Genomic DNA, 27,846 nt, shown 5'->3' with positions numbered 1-27,846 from the left:
ACAAAGAAGGAAGAAGAAAGAAAAGTGGGTGTCTGTAGACTTACAGATACAGTTTGCAACTCAATGTTTGGACTTTTGAGTCCTTCTATCTGTAAACCTATTGCAATTTTTATCTCAACATGTATCGCTTCGCTGTCTGCTTGCAATCCTTCTTAAAAGTACTGGAGACACAATCACCAGTCCAGCACATGGGAACTTATCCTTTCCCTCCCTCCAAATAAGCCCCTCCTATTTTCATATGTGTATTTTGTTAAATCCTGATTTCACACAACACTAAAAGTATCCATAGGACCCCTCCTATGGAAGCAAAGTTTAGAGCAGCGACTCAAGGAACAGCCATTCAGAGCCTGCCCCATATGTGCCCATACAGCCACCAAAACTAGATAAGATTGATGAAGCTATGAATGGGGCTCGAGACCCCATATGAACAACAATGCCAACCAACCAGAGCTTCTAGGGACTAAGCCACTACCCAAAGACTATACATGGACTGACCCTGTGCTCCAACCTCATAGGTAACAATGAATAGCCTAGTAAGAGCACCAGTGGAAGGGGAAGCCCTTGGTCCTGCCAAGACTGAACCCCCAGTGAACATGATTGTTGGGGGGAAGGTGGTAATGGGGGGAGGATGGGGAGGGGAACACCCATAGAGAAGGGGAGGGGGAGGGACTAGGGGGATGTTGGCCGGGAAACCGGGAAGGGGAATAACAATCGAAATGTAAATAAGAAATACTCAAGTTAATAAAGATAAAAAAAAAAAGATCGATGAAGCTAAAAAATGCATGCTGACAGGAACTGGATATAGATCTCTCCTGAGAGACACATCCAGAGCATGTCCAATACAGAGGTCAATGTTAGCAGCAAACCACTGAACTGAGAACAGGACCCCCTTGGGGGGAATTAGAGGAAGTATTGAAAGAGTTGAAGGAGCTTGCAACCCCATAAGAACAACAATGCCAACCAACCAGAGCTTCCAGGGACTAAACCACTACTGAAAGACTAAACATGGACTGACCCAAGGCTCCAACTGCATATGTATCAGAGAATAGCCTTGTTGGGTCACCAGTGGAAGGGGATGCCCTTGGTCCTGCCAAGGTTGGACCTCCCCAGAGCAGGGGAATATGGGGGGCCAATAAGGGAGATGTAATGGGGGAATACCTGTATGGGGGAGTGGCAGGAGAGGGGATGGGGGCTTATGGACAGGAAACCAGGAAGGGGAATAACATTTGATAAGTAAAGAAATATATCTAATAAAAAAATTTAAAAAACACATGAAAAAATGTGATATTTGTTTTTCTGAACTACATAGCTCTTTTATTTTATTCTTTCTTTCTTTGCTTGCTTGCTTGTTTATTTATTCATGGAGGATAAGGTCTCACTTTTGTAGCCTTGACAAGCCTGGAATATACTCTGTAAACTAGGCTGACTTTGAACTCATAGATTCAAAATCTGCTTGCCTCTGCCTCTGGCATGCTGGGATTAAACGCATGTCCATACTTCTTTTAAATGAAGAAGATCCTATGAGTTCATAGTTTTCATCACTGTCTTGGGCTGTGTGTGTATCAAAACAAAACTGAGTGTGTTTGAGTAGATGAGAACACGCTTTATGCTTTTCAGAGGAACATATTCTCCTATTAATTAATTTTGGGTTAGGGTCTTGCTATATATCTGAGGCTTGCTCAATGCTTACTGTGTGGCCCAGGCTAGCCTTCAACTGACAGCCATCTTGTCTTAGCCTTCTGAGTGTTGAGATTACAGAAGTGGGACACAGTACCAGGAAGGTCTTTTAAAAATATATTACTGAACTCTTTCACTACAGAGCAACGTTAGTAAAAGAGGGAAGATGGAACAAAGTCAGATAGCCTGTAATGAGCAGAAGATGAGAGAAAAGCCTTCGATGTGGCTGTCCTAAGGTCCAGGATGGGGCTTTTCAAACTACACCTTTGCATTGGAGAATACTGTGGGTTGATGCAGTGTTTGTAGCCACCAAGCTCTCTTGCTTCTACTGGTGCTGGTTTATAAGATGGTGATAGAGCATGCAGTAGTGTTGCTTTAAGGTGCTTTCAACACTAAAGATATACATTACTGTAGAATTTGCTGTAGCTCTTTTTGTTGTGTTGTTACCAATGGAAACATCAACTTCATAGGGAAAGATCAAGAGGAAGCATTTATGAAATTAATGCAGAAGGGGTGACTCGCACCCATAATTTCCATACTCAGGATGCTGAGCGACAGGAGAATGTCATGAGTTTAAGGGACTTCAAGGCTATAGCGAGAGTCTTCCGGTCAAAAACAAAACAAAAAACTTTATGAAAATTTCCATCTTTTTTCTCAGAAAAATGAATCATAACCCTTGCAGTTTTAGAAAGTATCCACATTTTTTTCCTACCCTATATTAGAAACAGAGGGCCACTGTCCATCCACAGAAATAAAGACTAGCCTTTCACTAGAGAGGCCAACCACATAGAGGTGCGAGCATGGCCTATTGGGAGGAAAGAACCTTTAAAAATGAATGACACCTCAGGATGTCTGAAATGTGGACAGGCATTTTTCCAGATTATTACAGTAACACAGGGAAAGAAACCTACGAGTACTGGACATGTAATCCAAAATGTAGTATTGTGGTGGTACTGCTGGTGTTCTCAGTTACGTGCTCGGGAGCATTGGTCTCTGCCCCACCTGGAATGCAGACTATAAATAGCATCTTCTGTGGTGTCTGTCTCACAGGGTTCTCATGAATAACACATCACTGTGTGCACACCATGATTTCTTTTATAATGTAAAAAGAGGATATTTCAGGGACTTCAGGAAGTAAGATGCTGCTACTGGCAAATACATATGAAAGTGACCAAATCGTACCTGTCAAAGCAAAGGACAAAGCAAATGTTAATAATGAGTCTTATTATGGCAAATGCTTGAATTTTGAATACTAATACAATCTGGTAAGTGAGGAAGAGGACGTCTAGTATATCAGGCTTCTTCAGCAAACAGAGCCCATTGCCGCTATTAATTCCGTAACTGTAATACTGAGGATAAGAAGCCCACACACCGTAAGATTGCAGAGCCTGAGAAGCCCCATCCCATGCTTTCTGAGGACGGAGACACAGAAGATGTGGAGGCATATTTCTAGTATAAAGGCCTGTCTTAATTTTATTTCCCATTGCTGTGATCAACTACTCTAACAAAAGCAAATTAAAGACGAAAGGGATTTTGTGGCTCATAATTCCAGATTAGCAGTCAATGACTGTGGGGAAATAAAGATAAGAGTAATCTGAAGCAGTTGGTCATATCCACAGTCAAGAGTAGAGAGAATGAATGAATGCATGCATGTTTGTGTTCATTGAATACTTCCATTCATAGGACATAAGTAAGATAATCCCCATAAGGTGCATCTCTAGGTCAAGTGATCCAGACAGCCCCTCATTGAGACCCTTTTCCCAAGTGATTCTAGTGTGTCAGGTTGACAATTAAGATTAACAGTTACAAGGCTTGAGAATGAGGGAGAGCTGTTAGTGTTGATCCCAGCCTAAGAACTCATCTTAGATGAGATGAGACTTCTCAGCTCAAATAGCAATGCAAGAAAAAAGAAGACAAACCCTATCTTCTGTTCTAGTCAGGCTCCGTCAACAGATTGGGTGATGGATATTCTATCACAGTGAGGAGGATGATCTATGCGATGGTTTGTATATGCATGACCCAGAGAGTGGCACTATTAGAAGGTGTGGCCTGGTTAAAGTAGGTGTGCCACTGTGGGTGTGGGCTTCATCCTAACTGCCTGGAAGCCAGTATTCTGTTAGTAGCCTTCAGATGAAGATGCAGAACTCTCAGCTCCATGCCTGCCTGGATGATGCTGCCATGTTCCCACCTTGATGATAATAAACTGAACCTCTGTACCTGTAAGTCAGCCCCAATTAAATGTTGTCCTTTAGAAGACTTGCCTTGGTCATGGTGTCTGTTCATGTCAGTAAAACCCTAACTAAAAGAGTTTAGTTTATGAAGTTCACTAATTCAAATTAGAAATCATATTAAATTGTCAAATGATGACAGTAGTTGATAATTCTTCCCTTGTTTCCATATCTGGCCACAAGCCCTCTTTTAGTGCAAAAGATGTAGAAACCACAATGAATATTTATATTTTTGCTTTTGTAGCATGGAATGTATTTCAGAAATCCACAAGTTACCAAGAGTTTAAAAAAGATACTTATTTTATTTTTAATTATGTGTCGGTGTGTGTATGTGAATGTGAGCTCAGGTATCCAAGATGGCCAGAGGTGTCCAATCACCTGGAGCAGGAGATGAGGTGGTTGTGAGCCATCTGATGTCAGAGCTGAGAACCTAATCATGGTTCTGTGCAAGAGGGGGATGCCATCTTAGCCACTGAGCTACGTTTCCAGGCTGAGGCTATCAGTGTTTGTCTTTGACTTCTCAAATTTCTGCTTAGTGCTTTATAAAATCTCATCAAGTTTTGTGAGTACCATTTGATGTGGTTGTGGTCCTATGGATTTTCACGTCTTGAGATTTTTTTTCTAAGGACTCATAGTGTGGCAAGTGCGTGTGTGTGTATGTGTGTGTGTGTGTGTGTATATATATATGTGTGTATCTTTGGTTCATTGTCTTGGTGTCTTACTTCTTCTAATTTGGCTACTAATTTGTGCTGAGCACATGAAGAAATAGAAATCTAGAATTATTTGAGGACAGAGCTTGGTTTGCTCCTATCAGATGCTGTTGTGTTAACAGTTTCCTCCAAGATTGAGACTTTCTGTCCATGGAAATGCTTCTTAAGCAGGAAGGTAAACAACCCAAAGTAAATTCAGGAAGTTCCAGCTTCCTGGAAAGAGATTTAAAACTACAGTGACTTCCAAAGGACTTTCTCCAACCTGTTAAGCTGCCTGCAGGCTGTGCAGAGTGCTCTGGGTTCCCAGCCTTTGGGAACTGTCACCTGTGCTGGGGTTGGTTTTGATGCTGCTGCTGTCTTTGATATATTTCTGTTCTTGTAAAGAACCTGGTGCTGATATTCATGTAGCTCCAGGAAACCTCATTGGGTCATCAAGTTGGATTGTGGTGACAACTGTTCTTTGGTCTGTGATAGACTTTTTGTCTAGGGCGAGTAGATGTGTTTGCTGCATCTCCCCAGGGAAAGTTTTGTCAAACAACCAACGCCTTGAGAAACTGACAGTTTGGGACACACTGGATCCTAGTCCAATGGTTGTTTTCTGGTGGCCTGAACTGCATTAAAATGTTCTGCCAGTGCAGGAAGGCTTTATATGTTATCCCTATGCTACACATTGAATAGCTTCTTTCTGTTCTGCATTTTGATTTTTGAGACAACCTCAGGGCTGGGGTCATATTTACTGTGTAGTTGTGTCCGATGTTGAACTCAAAATCTTTCTGTTTAGGTTTTAAGCTCTGGAATAATTCTTAAACTGAGTATTCTCCCATCACTTATTGCATTTATTGCACATTTTAATCTGTTTAGAATCTACCATCCACCCCATATGCCCCTCTGAGTCCCCAGTTATCAACTGTTCAGTGTAACCATGGAAGGGATCCCGTGTGCTACTGCAAGAATGAGAAAGTGCTGGTCATTCCTCTACAGGGAAAGAGCATGATGAAGCAGCACCCACACTAGTTTCTTGTCCTATAATGAAACTGCACCTCAGGAAGTGAAACTGGAAATAAGCAAGAAAGTTGAAGGTAATATCAGGGCGGAGGTAGTTCTTTTTTTTAACAGCTCTGAGATCAGTTGGAGTTGCTAGTTGCTGATCAAAGATCACTATCTCTCTTCTCAGTAGTAAGATTCTGTCCACCCTAACTGCAATAGCATCGTTAGTGCAGACTTCATGTTAGCTTTCAGTTAAAGTCCATCTGTTTACATGTAGAATCTATCTTCTCTTCTACCTGATTTGTTTTAGGTTTTTTGGTTTTTTTTTTTTAATCTTTTAACAGTAGAGATGTAAATGTAGCCAAAACACCACACTGGCTTGATCTAAATTGGTTGATTTTTTTTTCAATGTTAATCATCTTGGTTACCGGTGTCAACATAATTGTACAGAATCAACTGAGGACATTGGCTCCCCCCACCTCCGTACCCCCCCATTGTTTGGTAAATTGTAATTCACTATGGAAAAGATTAAGGATGAGGACAGACATTCAAAGTAACATAATTCTAGACCTGCAGGCAAGGCTTAATCTTCGTGACTAAGTCAGAGGCTGGGGCTTAGATTTGACATCTCAATAGAAATACAGCCAGCTCCCGCCTAGCACTGTGCTGAGTCACTGGTTCCTCCTGGAGAATGTTAGTTGTGGAGTCAATGTCATTTCCTTTGGCGGCATCCCCGAGCCATGAGCAGCGGCCTATCATCAGATTCGGGACCCAGCCCAGACTAAGCTCCTTTGAAATGATACTGCTTTGGGATGCCATGACAAGACATCAGCCCATATGGTAATAATTTATTGACAGGGAACACCTTTCTCCAAGAGTGCAAGCTCTGCCTGCTTTATAGCTACCCCCTTCTTTATGCTTACAGCTCTAGGAATGAGATCGTGAAGATCATGTGTGGAGGTACTGTTTGGGAAAGAGTGGGACACCTGAAGCCTTGTGAATGTTTCCAAAGTTAACTTGGGAAAATCAAGAAAGTGGTCAGTTTGGTCTTATTTCTTATGAGGAACACAGGAGTGTGCTTTATTTGTTGTAATGAAGATGAGACTGATGAAAATGGGCAGATTAGAAAGGAGGGCTGCAAAGATCAGAGGAAGACCAGCTTCCAGATCAACTACAGATGTAGAAACAGGAACTTTTCTAAAGTAGGATGCCATCTATTCTCCTTCAGTAAGTGGAAGCCATCTAATTTCTATTGGTTTGGCTTTATTGTCTAGTCAAGCAGGAATGTACAAAGTGGAAGGCCCAGGGGACAGCCACACCAGAATCTAAAAATGGTTTATTATTTATGAAAGATGACTTACCTTGAAATCATTTAACCTATTGGGATTATACTTTATTGACCCTGAAATGTAAGTACTAATGCATGTGGCTGGAGAGATGGTTCAGTGGTAAGAACACTTGCTGTTGTTCCCAAGTACCAGAGTTTGGTTACCAGAGTTCCTGCAGTGTAGCTCGTAACCACCTTAAGTACCAGGGGATCCAACACCCTCTTCTGGATCTCTGAGCAGACTCCCATACATGGCATACACTCACAAATGCAAATAAAAAAATTCTAAGAAACTAAAACCGAATATAATTTATAGCAATACATATTATTTTTATAAAATCTGTTATTTATAATGAGGTCTCATTGCAGTCAACAGTAGGGCTCTTGGGAAGACTGAGAGGCAGCATCCAGTAGAATGCCTAGAATTTGATGTGTACCCAAGAAGCCCTTGGAATGGTAACATTTTTCTTTATTAGGAAACACTTGATAAGAATATACATGCAACAACTTAAAAGTTAAACTAGAGATAGATAAAAGTATTGCTCATAAGTTTTGTATTATAGGGGACTTTTAGACATTGAATATTCATATGCCTTTACTTGTTCAAAGACCTAGATAAGCACAGATCTTTGGCAGGTAAGCAAGCTTACATGTAAGCATAATTTTATGTATGTGATCTCTCTCTCTCTCCCTCTCCCTCTCCCTCTCTCTCTCTCTCTCTCTCTCTTCTCTCTCTCTCCCTTCCTCCTCTTTCTTCTCCTCCTCTTTTCCCCTCTCTTTTCTTCTTTCTTTCCCTTCTTCTTTCCTCTCCCTCTTCCTTTTTCCTCCTCTTTCTTTTCTTCTTCCCCCTCATTTTTCCTTTTCTTTCCTTCTCCTCCTTCTCCTCCTCCTTCCTTCTTCTTCCTTTTTGTCTTCCTGTTCTTTAACATAGAGTTCTATGAAGGGTAGCCTAGTCTAAAGCTCATTTTGTGGAAGGGCTGGTTTTGAATCCTTATTTTCCTGTCTCTATCTCTTGTGTGCTAGAGTCCTAGCATACATCTATAATAGTTAATTTTGAGCTCTCAAACTATGTTTTAATGACATGATATTTTAAAAATAATTTTATATTTTATATAACTTTTAGGTTAATGCACACTTTTGCTTCTTATGGAATGGCTATCCCACTAATCATTCTGCTTTCTTCCCATTCATTCTCCTTCCTCACTACTCTGTCCTCCCCCTCCCCTCCCCATGGCTGATTCTCTTTCCCCCCTAGATATCAACCTCTTCTGCTCTCATATCACATATATCCCATTACCCTCAACTTTCTCCCTTTTCCTTACTATCCTTTTCTCCTGTCTTGTGATCTTTTGTCTAAATTTATGTGTTAAATATGCAGGGAGATAAAAGTAAGCATCTATGCATAAATTTACATATAAAACTTTAAGCCTAAATTATGAATATGAACGAAAATTTATTTTTCCTGTTAAGTTTGAATCATTTTACTTGACATAATGGCTTCTAGTTCCATTCACTGCCTGCCAAGTTCCATGGCCTATGACTCTTTGTAGACACTAGACTAAGTTTGCTAATGTTTTGTTGAATAGTTTTGTATCTATGGTCAGAAGGGACATTAGTCTATAATTTTCTTTTGTTGTAATATCGTTGTTTGGTTTTGAAATTTGAGTAATGCTGGCTGCCAGGAAAGAATTAAGTACTATTCTGCCTGTTACTATTCTCTGTAAGAGACTCTACCTAACTATTGTAATTTTTCATTTGGTAGAATACACAAGTTAACAGAACCATGTGAATAAGATGCTTTCTCTTTGGAAATGTTATCTGTTCTTGACTCACTTCATTTTGTCAGATGTAGATTTATTGAAAATTTTTAGTTTTGATGGATTGTCTAATGAAGTGCTCCAGTTTCTCTACTTTTGTCGATTTTGAATCAGAGTATTTTTTAAATTCCTTTTATTACCATGTTGTTGTCCATGAAACTTGTCGTCTTTTTGATTTCTGAGGTTAAATAACCCACATTCCCATTTCTTTTTTTTTTTTCTTTTTTTTTCTTTATTTTGGAGCTGGGGACCGAACCCAGGGCCTTGCGCTTGCTAGGCAAGTGCTCTACCACTGAGCTAAATCCCCAACCCCACATTCCCATTTCTGAAATGCCTTGGTTAAAGGTTTATTGATTTTATGCTATTTTATTTTATTTATTTTCTTTTCTGAGACAGGGTTTTACAATGTAACCCCTGCTCTCCTAGAACTCACTGTATAGTATGGGATTACCTTGAACTCCTGGAAATCTCTCTGTCTTGGCCCTTTAACATGGAGATTAAATGCATGCAACACCTCAGTGGGCCTGGTGTTTTTAAAGAAGGAAGTTTTTTGGTTTTTTTTTTTTTTTTTTGGTTTTGTTTTGTTTTTTTAATCATTGCTTTTCACCTTCTCATTTTGTGTTTTCAATTTTATTCATATGTGCTTTAATTTTACTGTTTTCTGCTTATTTTGTATTTTAACTTGTTCCTTTTCGTGTTTCTTTTTTTTTTTTTTTTTTCCTTTTTTTTTTTTTTTTTTGGGCTGGGGGCCGAACCCAGGGCCTTTTGCTTCTTAGGAAAGGGCCTGCGCTAAATCCCCAACCCCCTTTTCGTGTTTCTAAACATGGAGACTTAGTTTACTTATTTTGAATTTTGTCTTCCTTCTAGTCAAAGAATTGGATGCTATAAATTTCTAAGTTTTCCCAAGTTGTATTCCAATTTTCCTTTAATTCTTGTTATTTGTGATTTTCTTTTATTATTTCTTTGACCTATCTATTATTTGTGCATCTGCAACGTTGACTATCTCTGTGTGTTTGGGGGGACTTTATAAATCTTCTGCCCTTAATTTTTAGCTCATTTAATTTCATGTGTTATGAAAATATTGTTTTATTTCTGTATCTTAATACAGTAGGGAGTGCTTATTCACTTTGGTGAATGTGCCACGTGAGGTTGAGAAGAATGTGCGTCCTGATGGTGGATGACATGGTCTGTAGATATTTATTATACACGGTTAATTGACTGAATTCTGAGGTAACTATGTCTTTATTAGTTTTGTGCTTTCTGTGTCTGTTACTGGTAGAGGTCTTTTAAATTCTCCAGCTGTGATAACAGATCTTCCTGTTTCTTCTTGTTCTTATGTATTACACTTTCCCTCATGTATTCACCATACATTATTTGACACATACACATTAAGGATTATTATGTCTTCATGAAGAATTTACACCTTCAGCCTAAGTAATACTCCTCTTTATTCTTGATAATTTATCTTTCCTTAATATTTGGTCTGTCTCAAATTAACGTACCAAACCAGTTTTCTTTTGATTAATGTCTGTCTGGCATATCGTTCACCATTTTTTACATTTATAGTGGGCCTATTCCATACAGCTAGTGCAACCTAATTTTAACACGCACTAGAAAAGTGACAACAGTTTTAACAAAGGTTTTCACACATCTACACACACCCCACACACACACGCACATACACAAATAAAAGACCCTATTGAATGACCTGAACTTCAATAGTACTAAGAAACTTTAAAATGTAGACCTAGACAATGATATTCTTGAAAGAATTCTAAGCACAAGAAATAGTACTAAGGATTAGCTTAGTGTATACAGTGCTCGCTGTGCAAGCATGAAGATCTGAGTTTAGATCCCAGCATCCATATTAGCTGTGCATAGCAGGAGCACACATCTCTAATTCTAGTACCGGGAGATGAATGATGATCCTGGGGGCTGATGGGCCAGCTTCTTTTTGCCAAAATGGAGAGCTCCCGGTTTACAGAGAGACCCTGTCTTAAAAATTAAGGTGGACAGAAGACAGAGGAAAATATTAGTCTTCCACTGGTACATGTATGAGTAAATACACTCAAATGCAGTGTCTACACATGCACACACACATACACACACACACACACAAACACACACACACACAAACACACACACACACAAACACACACACACAAACACACACACACAGACAGAGAGAGAGAGAGAGAGAGAGAGAGAGAGAGAGAGAGAGAGAGAGAGAGAGAGGGAGAGGGATACAAATGGCCCATAAGTCTGGAAAACATGTTCAATATCCTTGGCTATAATGGTAACAATCCTGACATGGATGTGGACAAAGAGGAACCTTGATTCATTGCTGGAAGGAGTGGAAGCCGATATAGGGGATTTGGAAGTCAGTGTGGAGATTCTTCAGAAAATTGAGAACAGTACTGCCATATTACCCAGCTCTGTCATGCTCTGTCATATTCTGTCATATATGTATCTGAAAGACTTTACATCCTACCACAGAGTTATTGCACATATACATTTAGTGCTGTATTCTTCACACTAGCTAGGGAATAGAAGCAGCCAAGAGATGAAGGAGTAAATTGTGTTATATACACACACAAAAGTTTTATTTGGGCATAAAAATGAAATAATGGCCTTTGCTGGAAATCAGGTGAAACTGAAAATAACTATGTTACATGCAATAACCCAGGCTAAGAAAAACAAGTACTGCATGCCTCTCATACTCGAACACACATACACGTGTGTGTGTGTGTGTGTGTGTGTGTGTGTGTGTGTGTGTGTGTCTGTCTGTCTGTCGGTCTGTCTGTAGGTCTTGAAAGTAAAAAGGAAGTTACCACAGGGGATGAGAAGCTCATGAGGGAGGTGGAAAAGAGGGATGATGGTTTGTATGTGCCATGAGAACAAAAGGGGGGATACTGGTACGGAAAGGAAGGGGCCAGACAGGAGTGCATGGAGCAGAGGGAAGGCTTTGGGCGAGGAGAGTGAACTAGAACAGAGTAGAATGACATGCGGGCTTAAGAATGCCATGGCGGGACACATTTCTTTGTGTGTTTATTTAAATTAATTAAGTGATTTGGTCCCCAGCACTGTCTAACATGAGCTGGTGGAGACACATAGGCCTGTAGTCATAGCTATTCCACAGGAAAAACTGGAGGTCCAGGACTCAAGTTCAGGATTGGCCTGTGATGGCTAAGAGGCCCACCAGGGTATATAAGATCCCGTTAATCCGTGAATCTGCCCCGGTTATTTTTTAAACCTTTTGCCTATAAATTATCACAACTCCATAGTATTGTCATTATCTCAGCTTTTTAAATATTAATTTTACAAAGTGACCTATGTGTTTTATATATTTGAGTGGTTTGCCTGCATGTATGTTTGTACATCATATGCATACACGGTGCCTGCCGAGATAAAGGCCTTGGAGACCCAGGACTAGAGTTATGGGAAGTCGTAGGCTGCCATGTGGGTGTTGGGAATTGCAGCAAGCGCTCGTAACTGCCGAGGCATCCCTCCAGCCCCCAGAATATTTTTAAATAACTGTAGACATTTTATTTTCCAGATAAGTGTATTAACATTAACTGAAGCAGACTTTTATAAGCTTGAAACAAGCAAGAAAAAAACCCCTATACTTTTAAATATTTTTTCTTTTTCTTTCTTTCCTTTTCCTTCATTCCTTTCTTTCTTTCTTTCCTTCCTTCCTTCCTTCCTCCCCCCCCTCTCTCTTTCAGCTGCTCTAAAACTATGTAAATTCCTACTTCCCTGTTTGTTTCAGTGAGTAAGGTTCTTAGATATCTGGTTTCCATTTGGGCCAGGTGTTTAATGACCCTCCTCCCTGTTAATTTTATTATGGGCTTGCAGACTTCCAGGCTCTTAAGAAACATGACATTATTTCAAACATAGTTTAGAACAAATGTATTTAAGTCAATAAAAGTAGTTTATTTATCATTGCTTTGGGGTCCAGAGTATTTTGACCGCTGCCTCAGGAATGTCATGCAGAAGACTTCTGGTGGGTTCTGAGTAGCAGCAAGAGAAGCAAACATGCCGGAGTGATGTAACCTTCTTGCTCAGGGATCACTTCTCTAAGCCACACTTCCTAGTCAGAGGACAAAGCCCAATTGTGCTCTAGCTGCCTGCAGTCCTGATTTACATTTCCCTGGCAAGTAGCAAAGACTGTCTCATACTCACAGTCAAGCTGTAGTGACAGTCTAAGTCAAGAGCTAACCTCCTCAATGATTCTGTGGTGGGCGAAAAGAGAGAGTTGAGAGAAGACCAACCCCTAGCATCGCAAAATGTTTCTGGTATGTGTGCACTGATATACAATGAGCATTTTCTTAATCTGTCTCAGTGAAACAATGAGGTTCCTTAGGGAATACTTATTTTATGTTTCTTATTTGATTTCTAGGTGGAACACCAGTATTCCCATAAGTTTACAGTAGTGGTTCTACGTGCCACCAAAGTAACCAAGGGGACCTTTGGCGATATGCGTGAGTACTTGATTTGTTGTGTGGTTGGAGAAAGGGATTATGTATATCTCAGGAGGTGGGGGACTTTCTGTTCAATGGCTTGATTCCTTGACAAGCCAGGGGTGTTCCCTCCTTGAGCAATTACCTGTGAATGTTTGAACTATTCCAAGGCTGTCATCTATCAGAATAGCCATTGCTTTTTTGTGTTCGACATTAGCAGAGAACAACCGCAGTCTGACCAAAATGACAATCTCGTGACATAGCTCTGAGGAATTCAAAGTTCTATTTCATCCTATTTGGAAAGAGTGCTGAGTCAGGACTTCAAACAGGTTGCCTCTGTGAGGTGTTGTGCTTAGAGGATTAAAAAGTGCAGTGCATGGAATTCTTCTGCCTCTGAGTCTTTATTATGTATGGGATAGCTATAGAAACTGGTGCAGAACAGTAGCCTGAGGATCATGCTGCATTAACTTATTGGCTGTCTCCTTTGCCACGCTCAACAGCACTTTTCCTTGTTCTTATGAGAAGGCCAAAGCTCAAGGGTGTGGAGTGCAGAGGGAAAAAATGTATAAATATAGTGATGGTGTATTTGTAAATGTTTGCCTATTGCTATAGTCTGGGAACGGGTGGCTGAACACACAGAAGTCTTGGAGAGAAAAACAAAAAAGCATACATTGAAAACGGCCAGACACACGGGCAGCATTCTGCTGCACGTTACAGAAACACATTTGTTTTGTTTCTCATATCACTCTCAGCACCAGGTGTGTGGGAACTTTCGCCACCAGCAAGTAAGCAATTGACTGTGAAGTAGAAATCAGCACTGTCTCTTCCGACTCAGTTCAGTGTGTCTGATCTCGGCTGCGGCTAACTCTGGATCACACAGGATTGAGTTGCCAAGACTTCTGTTCTCTTTCCACTTAACAGGCATGTTGCAAGCTCTAGTCATTTAACTTGGGCTTCTGACCAACCGTGAATGAGTAGTGCTTCCTTAGCTCCCAATTCATTGACCAGGAAAATGGCTCATGGAACTCAGGGAAATAGGTTTATCACTTTGTTATGGATATCTGTAAGACACTTAAAGGAAGAGATAACCCCAACATGGTAGCAAATAACTTTAATTCTAACATAGTGAGTTCCAGGAAAGCAAAAGCCAGGGCTATGTAGAGAGACTATCTCTGAAAGGATTGAGAGAGAGAGAGAGAGAAAGAGAAACAGAGAAAGAGGGGAGCAAGGAGACAGAGAGACAGAGAGACAGATCAGGGCGCAGAGCTCCTTGGCTTCACCAGGTATCACCCTTTGAGAGCTTCTCTAGTTCAGCAGATCTGATGCTTTTTCTAGTCCTGTCCTTTGGGGGTTTTGTGGAGACTACATCATGTCTCCTGCTAATAAAACTGGAACCCAGCAAGGCTTATCTCCTTAAGTGTTTGTCTTGACTTATCTGGACATAATTGTCCTTCCAGGGTGTGAGGCAAGCATCTTCTGGAATCAGTTGTATCTTATGACTTACTGTTTCACTAGACTGAGTGGTCAAAGAATTTCTTGATGGTCAAAGGGAAGAATAAAGTCCCTGTGATCTGCCTCGAGAGTGGGAAATGCTAGTTTCTGTGACTTGTCTTGGAGAAGAGGTCATGATCCAGGAGCCATGGAGAAGAACAAAATGTGCTTGATCACAGCACATCTGCAGAGTGATTCTGCATGGTGGTGAGCAGGAGGAATCTCAGGCAGGAGGAATCTTGGGTGGAGACTGGCTAGTATAGATCCAGCATTGCTAGTAAGTAATAGAAGCTAGATGGGCATGGTTAGGACAGCAAGCACTAAGGAAACTGAGGCCTGGGAGGGGAATATAATTGTCTATGTGGTAGGAAGAACTGGATGGCATTGATGGGGTCAATCACAGGGCCGTGTTTTCACTCAAAATGTTCTGACGACAATGGATTAGATGTTTAAAAAGTGAAGTAGTTTAGCGGACAATGAGGAAATGATTTTGTTTTTAAGGAATAGGAAGGACTTGCACTTGCTTGAAATATTGATGAAAAAGCCAAGAGAGGGTAAAGTTAAACATTAAGAAAGGAAGTGAAGTCTGAGCCCATGCCAGTGAATGCAGAAGAAGCAGGAGGTTGGTGGATGTCAGCACTAAGAAGAGTGGGGTTAACTCTAATGGCATTGGTGGAGCTGAGCATAACAATGGCAATTTCTTCGAAACTAGTTAGTCAGCCTCACTGGTTTAGATCATTGAATATTATGCTTCTGTCTAGCCTTCCTAATCCCCCTGGTCAATGTTGTTTTTATTCTTCTTTGACCTTTTACAATTCTTTACCCTTTTGTCATTTTAAATCAGAATTTCTGTGGAAACGAAAGAGCATATAATGGGTACACAACCATATCAACACTTACCACTTCTGATATTAGCAATCGTGTCCTGGAGAGCTGCCTTGTTCTTGGCTGACTCAGAACCCTTAGTCAAAAATCCTGGGAGTGGAACAGGTCAACCGTTAGATGAAAAGGCCTTTCTTCCTCTTATTAAACCTTGTGCCAATGACTTGCCAGCCATGCAAACAATAGTCCTGATTTGACTTTTACAAATATGGCTATTATCTCTTAGACAAAGTAGCAGTGGTCCTCATCCATCAATGCTCATTCTGTTGTGTAGAGACAATGGGTGTGGCTACGCTTGGGATGCGACTCAGGCTTCCTGTGCATATGTGTATATCAGCTAGAGCTGTGTGAACTCTGATAGTCTAGACTGCTAGAAAAGACTGAGTGTTACCTGGTGTGGACTGGATTTCTTTGGAACCTGAGGTATTTATGGTAATTGCTCCAGGAAGTAGACTAATGAGAATAATACTGGGTGGATTTCTGTGCCTACAGTGGATTTGACACCGGTTAGACCACTGGGCTCTGGATGTGCCTTTTCAAAGTAAAAGGTCCATGAGAGGAGCTGCCACGAATATAGGTGAAAGGTCAGAGTTAAGGCTTAATGTTCTAGGTTTACTGAGTGTTCCAAGACCTTAAACACCAGAAGAGCAGAAATCCCTCTATTCCATCTGTTTATTTTACATAAGTGAGTGTTTTGCTTGTGTGTAAGTATGTGTCTGTAGAAGTTAGAAGAGGGGGTCTGGTTCCCTGCAACTGTGGTCGCTGGGACCCAAGCTTGCAAAAGCAAGAAGTGCTCTGAATTGCTGAGCCATGTGTCCAACCCCACCCTATTTCAATTGTAGGCTGCCTGTATTTATTTCAAAAGTAAATGTTAGTTCTACGTGTTGGTAAAGAAGGATGGCTAGCATTTTGACTACATGATTGTTTTTAAAGGGGTGAGGCATTGTTGCCAGCTTCTAGTATCAGGTACTGATGTGACAGAACTAGGAATATACAAGGGGAAGGAACAGGGAGAACAATAAGAGCAAAACCCAACCCAAACCACCACCACCACCACCACCACCAATAACAACAATGACAACAACAACAAGCAAACAAATTTCATGGCAAGTTTGCCTAAAAAGGGAAGGCAATAGCTAAGTCCAAGGCCTTACTTTTTTAGAAGCTGCACGAGGCTATAGTGAGGAAAGCATGGAATCCTTATCTAAGGTGAGTGTTGATGAACTGGAGCTATCCAAATTAACGAGTTAGCCAAATGTAGCAAGTATGCTTGCAATACCTCTTAGGAAACAGATCGCTATAGGGAACTATCAAAGTATTTGAAAACCACGAAACTACTACAAACACTAAGACCCAAGATGTCCAGATAGCAGAACCCAACACCCCTGTTCTGTTTTCCAGTGTTTTTAAAACCAAATTTCCATTACATTCTCAATGTATCTGAATATGCTTGGATTTTAGATAATACTAATGTTATTGTTGTTGTTATCTACTGGTGAATTATCCCATTCTTTATAGCTATACTGGAAACAGCCTTATGCATTGTTTAAGTGTCATAATAAAAGCAGAGGCATCCCACGAGCTATGTTTACAGAGATTATAACTTTAGATCATAGCAGAATGAACAATCAGCTGTTGTTCTGAATGAGGTTAACAACAAGGCCTTGAACTCTGTATCCTCCTCCATCAGTCTCCTTGATTGTGGGATTACAGGTGTATGTCACCACATCCCACACCAAACTGACTTTTTTTTCTTTATTAACTTGAGTATTTCTTATTTACATTTCGATTGTTATTCCCCTTCCCAGTTTCCAGGCCAACATCCGCCTAACCCCTCCCCCCTTCCCTTCTATATGGGCTTCCCCTCCCCATCCTCCCCTCATTACCACCCTCCCCCCAACAATCACGTTCACTAGGTGTCCAGTCTTGGCAGGACCAAGGGCTTCCCCTTCCACTGGTGCTCTTACTAGGATATTCATTGCTATCTATGAGGTTGGAGCCCAGGGTCAGTCCATGTATAGTCTTTGGGTCAAACTGACATTTTAATCATAACCCATCCTCATTTGTGACTTTTTGCCTCTGGGTTCTGGGTCAAAGAAGAACAAGATGGTTGTTGGTCTCTTCTGGGCATGACTGCTGATCTTAGAAGTATTAAATTTTGATACTACTGTGTGGTGTTTGTACCTCATGCCCCAGAACAAACCACATTCTGTATCAATGTGGTCAACGTTGATAGAAATGCAGTCTGAAGCTCAAATTTGTACCTGGCTTAGGAATCATCACCACACTATCATTTCTAAGATAGGTAGCTTGCATTAAATTGGTATTCTTTTGCTTGTGAAGTCATAGTCGGTTGTTTTAGATGTGACATGTAATAGGCAGCATTAATGCACAGGCTGGGCACTGAATGTCTGTGGCTATGAACTTTATTCCTTTATTCTTGCGATACAAGTTGTACCTGTGAGTGATGGCTGCACTGGTGGCAGAATTTTAGTAAATTCTCCCTGTGTTGACACAACCATGATGATGAACTTATGGTGTAATCAAACAGATAGCTGATAGGCAACTGTTTGAGTTGCTGTACTGAGTTCTTGATCCTTAATTTTAAAAAGTGCCAGTGAACACATATGTCTGGGATAGCAGAGGCCAGTCTTAGAGTTGAGATCCAGATAAAGCCAAGCTTCATTCTCTGAAAAGACATTAGGCAATGAGTCGATTGGGCCTTGTTCAAGGGGTCTCAAAATTTTAATGTAGAGATTTTAATCTGTAAATATTATTGGTATCTATGGAAGGTGAGTTTGTGTTTATTTGTTATAGAGATAGTCTTACTATGTAGTGCTGCCTAACCTTGAACTCATTGCAGAAATGCTCCTGCCTCAGCCTCCCCAGTGCTGACATTCCAGGTATGTTATAGCATACCCGACTCTTAAATGTCTTCTTGGCCTTTTTATTGGACACTGAGAACTTTTCTCTGCAGATTTTACCCTTAAAATATCAGGGCTTTTAAAGACACTTATAGCATCATAGGTAGACCTTTCTTTTCATTACTCAGGAGCCAGCAGAGCTTAATGAGGATCTTTAAGCAGAACAATTTCAGAGAGATATGAACATGTTTACAAGATCTTAATATTCATATGATCACCAGAAAATCTCAATAAAAATACAGATTCAGATTCAGAAGTTTCACCAAGTAGGTGAAGATCAAGCATCTAAGTGATGTTGGCATGAAGGATCCATTGAACACTTTCAGAAGGGAAGATGCTTCTCTTTGCCTTCCTTCTTCATGTGCGAGCTTCCATAGTGGAGAGCAGAGTCAAAGTCCAAGTTTTTTTTTTTAATCTTTATTAACTTGAGTATTTCTTATTTACATTTAGGTTATTATTCCTTCCGGTTTCCAGGCGACATCCCCTAAACCCTTCCCTCCCCTTTCGGTATGGGTGTTCCTCCCCATCCTCCCCCATTGCCGCCCTCCCCTCAACAATCACGTTCACTAGGTGTTTAGTCTTGGCAGGACCCAGGGCTTCCCCTTCCACTGGTGCTCTTACTAGGATATTCATTGCTACCTATGAGGTCAGAGTCCAGGGTCAGTCCATGTATAGTCTTTAGGTAGTGGCTTAGTCCTGGAAGCTCTGGTTGGTTGGCATTGTTGTCCATATGGGGTCTCGAGCCCCTTCAAGCTCTTCCAGTCCTTTCTCTGATTCCTTCAATGGGGGTCCCGTTCTCAGTTCAGTGGTTTGCTGCTGGCATTCACCTATTATTTGCTGTATTCTGGCTGTGTCTCTCAGGAGAGATCTACATCTGGTTCCTGTCGGCCTGCACTTCTTTGCTTCATCCATCTTATCTAATTAGGTGACTGTATATGTATGGGCCACATGTGGGACAGGCTCTGAATGGACGTTCCTTCTGCCTCTGTTCGAATCTTTGCCTCCCTATTCCCTCCCAAGGGTATTCTTGTTCCCCTTTTAAAGAAGGAGTGAAGCATTCGCATTTTGGTCATCCTTCTTGAGTTTCATGTGTTTTATGCATCTAGGGTAATTCAAGCATTTGGGCTAATAGCCACTTATCAATGAGTGCATACCATGTGTGTTTTTCTGTGATTGGGTTACCTCACTCAGGATGACATTTTCCAGTTCCGACCATTTGCCTACGAATTTCATAAAGTCATTGTTTTTGATAGATGAGTAGTATTCCTTTGTGTAGATGTACCACATTTTCTGTATCCATTCCTCTCTTGGAGGGCATCTGGGCTCTTTCCAGCTTCTGGACATTATAAATAAGGCTGCTATGAACATAGTGGAGCATGTGCCTTTGTTATATGTTGGGGGCATCTTTTGGGTATATGCCCAAGAGAGGTATAGCTGGATCCTCAGGCAGTTCAATGTTCAATTTTCTGAGGAACCTCCAGACTGATTTCCAGAATGGTTGTACCAGTCTGTAATCCCACCAACAATGAAGGAGTATTCCTCTTTCTCCACATCCTCGCCAGCATCTGCTGTCACCTGAGTTTTTGATCTTAGCCATTCTCACTGGTGTGAGGTGAAATCTCAGGGTTGTTTTGATTTACATTTCCCTTATGACTAAAGATGTTGAACATTTCTTTAGGTGTTTCTCAGTCATTCCGCATTCCTCAGCTGTGAATTCTTTGTTTACCTCTGAACCCCATTTTTTAATAGGGTTATTTGTCTCCCTGCGGTCTAACTTCTTGAGTTCTTTGATATTTTGGATATAAGCCCTCTATCAGGTGTAGGATTGGTAAAGATCTTTTCTCAATCACTTGGTTGTCATTTTGTCCTAAAAACAGTGTCCTTTGCCTTACAGAAGCTTTGCAGTTTTATGAGATCCCATTTGTCGATTCTTGATCTTAGAGCATAAACCATTGATGTTTTGTTCAGGAAATTTTCTCCAGTGCCCATGTGTTCGAGATGCTTCCCCACTTTTTCTTCTATTAGTTTGAGTGTATCTGGTTTGATGTGGAGGTCCTTGATCCACTCAAAGCCCAAGTGTTTGTTTTTACTGCTTTTACTTCTTTAACACCATGAATCCCTTACTACTTTTATTTTGTTTTCTAATTCCTATAAAGACTGCTCAATTCCACAACTCACAGCATTTTCACCTAGAAGACTGTCAGAAACAAACTCAGAGGCTTGAATCCTGCCTCACAATCCGTCTTTGATCCTGAAGTGAACCAAATCAGGTTGCTAGTAGCAAAAATTCATTGTTTCTTTTTATTGTTACAAAGACCTCAGTGCCTACTCAAAGTCAAGTGGTCACCCTTCTGTCAGGTCCTATATACACCTGAATATTCACAGCAGATAAGTACTGTATCTCCCAGCCCGGGGATTCCCAGTGCTTAATACTCCATCTTCTTAGTTTGTGATTAAATGATATTTGTCTGGTATTTCCTCTGCTTGTAACCACTATAGTGTTATGAACATTGTTTCATTCACTTCTGTAAGTAGCTTTGGTTGAGACAAGGCAAATCTTGTTAAGAATGTGTTGTCTATGTGAAATTTAGGTGAACCTTTCCTATCTTCATTTGTACATATTGCCAGAGAATATGAAGAATATGTATGTATGTACGTATGTATGTATGTATGTATGTATGTATGTATGTATGTATGTATGTATGTATGTGTATGTGTGTGTGTTCGTGTGTGTGAGAGAGAGACTTCTTCCTTTGCAGGAGGGGCTCTCTTAGAACTCAAGAGCTTGCATTTTCTTGGCTAAACCAAAAGCCAGCAAGCCCTACCATCCCTGTCCCTCTTTAACGTGTGCAAGATGACCTGAGTCCTGGCATAGTGTTGATCTCAGCTTCAGGCCTCCGGAATTCTCAGCAAGTATTCTTAACAGCTGAGCCTTTTCTTTAGTGCCATGGCAGAGTTTTTAAATATTTTAGACCACATGCCTTCATATGGAAATTCATGGCCTGCCTTGCTTGCACGGGTTCCTGAGAAAACAGATAATCTCCAGGCTCACTTCTGTCTTCAAAGGAGATGCTCACTCAGGAGGAATCAGCAACAATTCTGAATTGGTAATTAAACAGTGCAGAACAAACACCTATGACATTCCAGAAACAACTATCAAAACACCTCCAAATTAGTCTTGACTACATGTCCCTGTGTATAAAGTAATTGTTAGGCATAAAATATTTGCAAATGCTCAGTTACTCTTGAATTGTACTGTGTGATATATGGTGCATCCAGTCATCAATCACTCTTAACACATCAAATGTGTGGTGGTGGAAATATTTCTGTTCTTACTCAGGGAAAGCAACACTCAGTTAGCACATTTCTAAGTCACATTAGGTTTGACTCTGGGTCTGTTCTGGTCAGTTTGACACAATCCGAGGTCATCTGGGAACAATTGGACAGGTGATTCTAGATCCTATTATAAAGCTGACTGAGCAAGCCATTGTGAGCAAGTCAGTAAGCACCACTCTGTTGATGGCCTCTGTTTCAGTACCCACGTCTAGATTCCTGCCCTGCCTTCCCTTTGTGATGGACTGTAAGGATAAAATGAACTAAGGCCTTTCTTCCCCATGTTGCTTTTGTTCTCAGTCTTTAACCATAACAAGAAAAAGCAAACTTTAAGACCAAGCCCTAACTCTTTATAGGTAATCAGGGAAGTGTGGGTGGTCTTCCTTTTTTTTTTTTTTTTTTTTTTTCAGAAACTGCAAGAGTTCTAGGTGTTTTAGAATTGCCTGTAACACAGAGGGAAGGCCTGCAGCAAGCATCATTGATGACCAGCATTGCCTTCCATCTGGCCTTTTGACAGGAAATGAAACGCCCCTAAGGGAAGACTTCTTGTTAGTTTGGGCAACATTAAAGGGAACTTGTGAGCATCAAAGGATAGTGATGCTGAGTCCAGACCCATGGCGGCCCCGAGCCATCAGGCCTCACACAGCGGGTGAGAAACATAGCTTTCAAACCCTTTGGAATGGAAGCTAAATCTCATGTGGAAAAATTGCCTTCTTTTTCACAGTTTTAAAATTGTGTGTGTGTGTGCGTGTGTGTGTGTGTGTGTGTGTGTGTGTGTGTAACATATACTCATGTGTGTTAATGTTTTACATGCAAACCACAGCACATATGTAGAGTCATAGAGGTCCACAAGTGTCATTTATACCCTCCACTTTATTTGATAGGCTCTTACTCATAGCTTCAGACCCAGGCTACCTGACGTGTAACCTTCCAGGAATTCTCCAGTCTTTGCCTTTGTTCTCATTGTGGGGACATTGCAACACTTAGTGGCATGCGTGGCTTCATGTGTTCTGAGGATCCATACTTACATCATCGTGACGGCTCAAAAAAGGTTTTCGTTTTGTTTTGTTTTGCTTTGCTTTGATTTTAACCTACTGACCCATCTCCCAACTCACCTTTTCCAGCCTGGTTTTTAAAGCAGCAACTTAAATCCCCCCTTAAGATCACCAAGTTAAAGCCTTGTCAAAAGACCACAACCCCTAATAATTCCCAGACACAAGCACCATGTTTTGTTACAAGCTAAATGCCCTATCTCTGACTTTGCTTATTTTGTCTTGGAAATGTGAACATGTGAGTTAGCATTAAGTTAAATACTTATCTGTGTGCTCCTGATACACCGCCTGTTGTTCTGGAACCGTTTCCTGTATCTGCATAAAAAGACATAAATACTCTCAAACATCGCAACTAAGAGCTTAAGGAGTACTGGGAAAATAAATCAAATTGATTAGCCTCTCTTCCTGAATGGTGTTCTCCTTACTACCTCAGTGAAGAGAGGATTGGAAAAATAGCTTTATGCTACTCCTCCTCTACAGATTATAAATGTCTGTGTTATTTCTGCCCACCTCTTATTAGAAGTTTTCTGAAGCACACTGTAATGAAATTTTTATTAATAATTATGTACTTAATTATTAATTACAGAATTTCAAATTCTGTAATTACAGAATTCCTTTACAGAAATTTAATTACAGAATTTCAAATCTTATCCTTCGAAACTAGCACTGCTCTTTCCCATTTGCTATCCCGACATGTGTATTTGGTAAGTTGTTTCTCTAGGGTCAGCCTTTAGGTTGTGGCTGAATATGAGTTTTGTAAGAGTTTCCTAATGTCTTTGGAATGTTTCTGAGTCCGCCCAAACGTTTAAAAGGGCTCTAAATCTAATGAAATTATTTCCCAGTGGTCATTTCATAGGAGATAATTTCAAGATGAGTCAAGTGTCCCATAACATTTTTATCTCACTTGTCTTCGCTCTATGTGACATCGGAGTGAATGTGTTAGGCATGGAGAAGAGTCAGGTACTGAGGTGCTAAAGCAGATGTTTTCCTCAGCCGAGTAGAACATCACTTCCTATGTAAGTTGTCAAATAACTTTAGGAGTCCATTTAGATGGTTTCCTCTGCCCTTAAATTTGACGAGGTGTGTGTGTGTGTGTGTGTGTGTGTGTGTGTGTGTGTGTGTGTGTGAATTTAAGTCTTAAGAGTTCAGTTAACGATACCATTGAGCATTTCAGTAACCTTGGCTGGGTGGAATTTCACCCAGGTTGTGGAATTTCACTCTGTTTATTCAATAGAGGAAACAGAAGTTCATACAGCAGTATAGGCATATATAGGTGGCATCAAAGAGAACGTGTATTACTAATCCCAGTCAGGATCCCCACACATTGCTCATGTGCTGCTTTGACGTCTCAGCCACCATCTACTTATTTAGGTCCTCATCACCCCCGTCTCACACAGGAGCATCCTTCCTTATGGTCCTGCTCTTAGTTTTGTCTGGACTTTGCAATGCCAATGTTCAATCAAGTGAGAACAAAAGCTAATTTTCCAAATCTCTCTTGAGTTATACTCAGTCGTCTTTGCATTTACTAAATGCATTCTTTTTGCTGAAAAAGTTATAAAAGCCTGTGGTTGAAATGTAAAAGAATTGAATTTTTTTAAAAAAATGAGTTTAAATCTTTAAGTTTCCAAACAAAGTACTTTCTTAAAGTTTCTGTGTCAAATAAAATAGCCCTATGGCTCTACAATTTAAAACATTTGTATAAAAATGTCTAGCATATTATTTTTAATGTTTTAATTTTTTCTGAAAATAAAAACTGTTGTTTTTTAAAATCATATGGAACTGGAATAGTTAATTAAATATTATTGAGATGTTGTTAGAATATCACCAAACATTACATCTCCATCCTCAGAAGTAGTTTTCTGTTTCTACAGCTCCTTTGATGTATAAAAGACTTCATGGTTATTTTTATTTTGTTTTGGTTTTTTGGCCCAGGCTGGTCTCGAACTCTATGCCCTGGGGATGAACTTGAACACTGAACATCTTATCATTTCCTACCGCCCAACTGTTGGCACTATAGGCATGCAGCATCATGTCTGGCTTCAGTGAAATCACTTCGAAAAAATTTCAGATAAAACTCAAACACAAACTGTAATAGCAACATGGGAATTTTGACTCCAGAAAAGAAATATTAAGAAAACATAACCAAGGCGTATTGTAGCAATTTTGTTCACTAAGGTCCTTATTGGTAAATGCCGAGTCCCTCAAAATAAAATAAGAGAAACATACTATCTGTGGGCAAGTAACTACACTGAAGGTGGTTTTTCCACCAAAGAGGAAGCTGTGCAGAGGCCCGAGCCAGCCCTCATGTCTATTGCTACATTCATGTGTCCACTGTTTGTCAACTGTGTGAGCTGAGGGGAGGCTGCTCAGCCATGTCCTGTCTCGTCACCATTGGCTGTTAAGGGAAGTGACAGTTACATCTTCTTCTCAGGTTCCTTCACAGCATAACTATTTGTGAAATAACCACAGGGGCTGAGCAAAATTCTCAAGACTTTATACTTCATTTCTTTCCTTCTGTGGCTCTGTGAAATGTGGTGGGGTTTTTGTTTGGTTGTTGTTGTTGTTATTGTTGTTTTCTGTTTCTGTTTTTGTTTTTGTTTTTGTTTTTGTTTTTTTTTTGAGACAGAGTCTCATGTAGCCCAGATTGGCCTTGAATTCCCTACATAGCCAAGGATGACCTCGAATTTCTGACCATCCTGCCTTCCCCGAGTGTTGAGATTATCCCATCATGTCTGGTTTGGGGAGTACTGGGATTTGGGTGGGGATCGAACTCAGCACTTTGTGCAGGCTGGGTAAACCAAAGTGCAGCAAGCACTTTACCAACTAAGCTGTCTCCCGAGATCCAAGAGTTACTAGAAATTGTACCACAGAGACTTATGAAAATGGACGTACACAAACGACAAAAGTTGGATTTTGTTGGAGATCTGCAGATATCTTTCTTTTATGACTTCTATACTTTGGTTCATTGGTGTTACCTTTTAGTATTTCTAGCCATAAGGAAAAGTTCTTAGCCTTTTCTGGAGGGATCAGGGGCTGTTACATATAAACACCTACCCTGATGCATTCCTGTTCTGGTAAGGAACTATTGAGGGAAACTCAGGATGCGTTTTTCAATCTTTCTTTGGAATATGGATTAAATACAAATACACTTGGAAGAAGTGGCTGGCAGTAATTTGTTTAGAAATACAAATTGAAAGCATGGGGGCTATATTAGGAGAGTTATGTATGGCATATTACTGAGGAGTAAAATGGGGTGTTATTGAGCTCATAGTGAGGACCACCTGTTCTCTCAGTGCCTTTCATCGTTAGAAAACCATTTACGATATTCTTTATATTCTTGTGATGTTTTGTATTTTATAATTTACCGTTGGATTTGCCACTCCACCATTCAATGCTGGATAAGAAGGGATCCCTGTATGATGATGCTTACAGTGTAGCATCGACAGAAACTGCTTCGAACTGGTTTATCTGCTACCATGTTAGTCATGACTTTGCAGGCAGAGAAATTAAACATTATGCTTCAGAAATCCAACTGTGTGGTGTCTTGGAGTGTGCCTACTAAGTTAGCCATTGCAGGATTAGGATTACATTGTGTCCAAGGTAACGTGGTGCTTGGTGAACTTGGGTAGCAGTGCGAGTGGAATTATGACTAAGGAGCTAGATGGATTTAGTTCATGTCTAAGGTGCAAGAAATGAAAACTGTGGAGAATATTGGATGTAAGAAGCTCAGAGGAAAAGAGAGCAACTCTACTTTCTAATTCTTGCAACTGTAAGTGATAGCATTGCAGTCACAAAGGAAAGCCAGGAACAATTCCCAGGTATACATCTCGTTTTTGTTTTGTGTTGTGTTTAGAGAAAGAGAGATGGAAAGGATGTGGGTTTGGTTTCTGCACACTCAAGGATTTTCAAGGCAGTTAAGAACAGACTTACGGCCTCAGAATAGAGATAGACAAGATGTAATGAGAGAGACAACAGTGTTCCATGTAAGCTGGAGCCCTTGAGGGACAGCTAAAGACACCTAGAGTTAGCTTGTCATGAGTGAAAAAGAAGGAATCCTTCCAAAATGCCTTATTCAGTAGTAAGGTACGTGTGCGCCTGTAACCAAAGCCTGCACACCTCTCATGTCTGTTCCACCCTCCCTTGCATCCTCTGGGGAGAGACAGAAGTAACGCACCTTGCCTGCTGCTTAAACCTCAATTAAATGTTTAAGGTATGAGATGAACTATGCAATGGGAGCATAGAGAGATGCGAAAGGGCATAGTATATATTTAAAAATATTTTTAAAGGTTTATTTTTAAGAAGGTTTGTGTGTGGGGGGGAGAGAAATGAGTGGTGAGGGAGATAGGGAAGGGGAGGAGAAGGAGCAGAGGGAGAGGGAGAGGGAGAAGGAGGGGGAGAGGGAGGGGAAGAAGGAGAGGGAATGTGACCACAGGCAGAAGCCTTCACGGCCTTTCAGTGTAGGCACCTGTGGAGGCCAGGAGACGCCCTCACAGCTCTTTACCCTGATGTTGCAAGCTGCTGACTTATGTGCCGCCTAAAGTGGATGCTTAGAACTGAGAACAGAACCCGGATCTTCTGCAAGAGTAGTATGTGCTTTTAAATGCTCAACTGTCACTCCAGCCCCAAACTAAATACTTTTAAGGCTGTAAATAACTGTGAGAACATCCCTGAAAATTATTCTATATATGTCAGTAGGAACAAATCTTCTGAATTTAATGGTGGACAAAAAGCACCGGACTGGGAGGGGTTAGGGGGATGTTGGCCTGGAAACCGGGAATGGGAATAACATTTGAGATGTAAGTAAGAAATACCCAATTTAATAAAGATGGGGGAAAAAAAGCACCAGACCCAGATTACATACTGTGTGCTTGCTTTTGTTTACATAGGGATGAAATTGGGCAAAATTATTCTACCGTGATATAAAGCAGCCAGAAGTCATTGTTGTAACTGTTTATTTT

The 27,846-nt window shown here is 40.6% G+C and overlaps 1 protein-coding gene across 2 annotated transcripts in view; it reads left to right on the top strand.

The window, feature by feature from the left end:
• Pla2g4a (phospholipase A2 group IVA) overlaps nt 1-27,846 on the top strand; it is a 141,026-nt gene that overhangs the window by 29,427 nt on the left and 83,753 nt on the right. Inside the window, exons 1-2 of one of the 2 annotated variants that reach the window (XM_032915482.1) lie at nt 12,910-13,041; nt 13,146-13,227. In XM_032915482.1, the coding sequence (XP_032771373.1) occupies nt 13,033-13,041; nt 13,146-13,227 (91 nt within the window). In that variant the 5' untranslated portion in view covers nt 12,910-13,032. Of the gene's footprint in view, nt 1-12,909; nt 13,042-13,145; nt 13,228-27,846 lie in introns of those variants that run through there. The other variant, XM_032915481.1, reaches the window with a different exon arrangement.

This window comes from Rattus rattus, chromosome 10, assembly GCF_011064425.1.
Source record: "Rattus rattus isolate New Zealand chromosome 10, Rrattus_CSIRO_v1, whole genome shotgun sequence".
Taxonomy (NCBI): Eukaryota; Metazoa; Chordata; class Mammalia; order Rodentia; family Muridae; genus Rattus; species Rattus rattus.
Note: the sequence above shows the minus strand (reverse complement) of the source record. Positions and strands in the feature narration are given on the sequence as shown.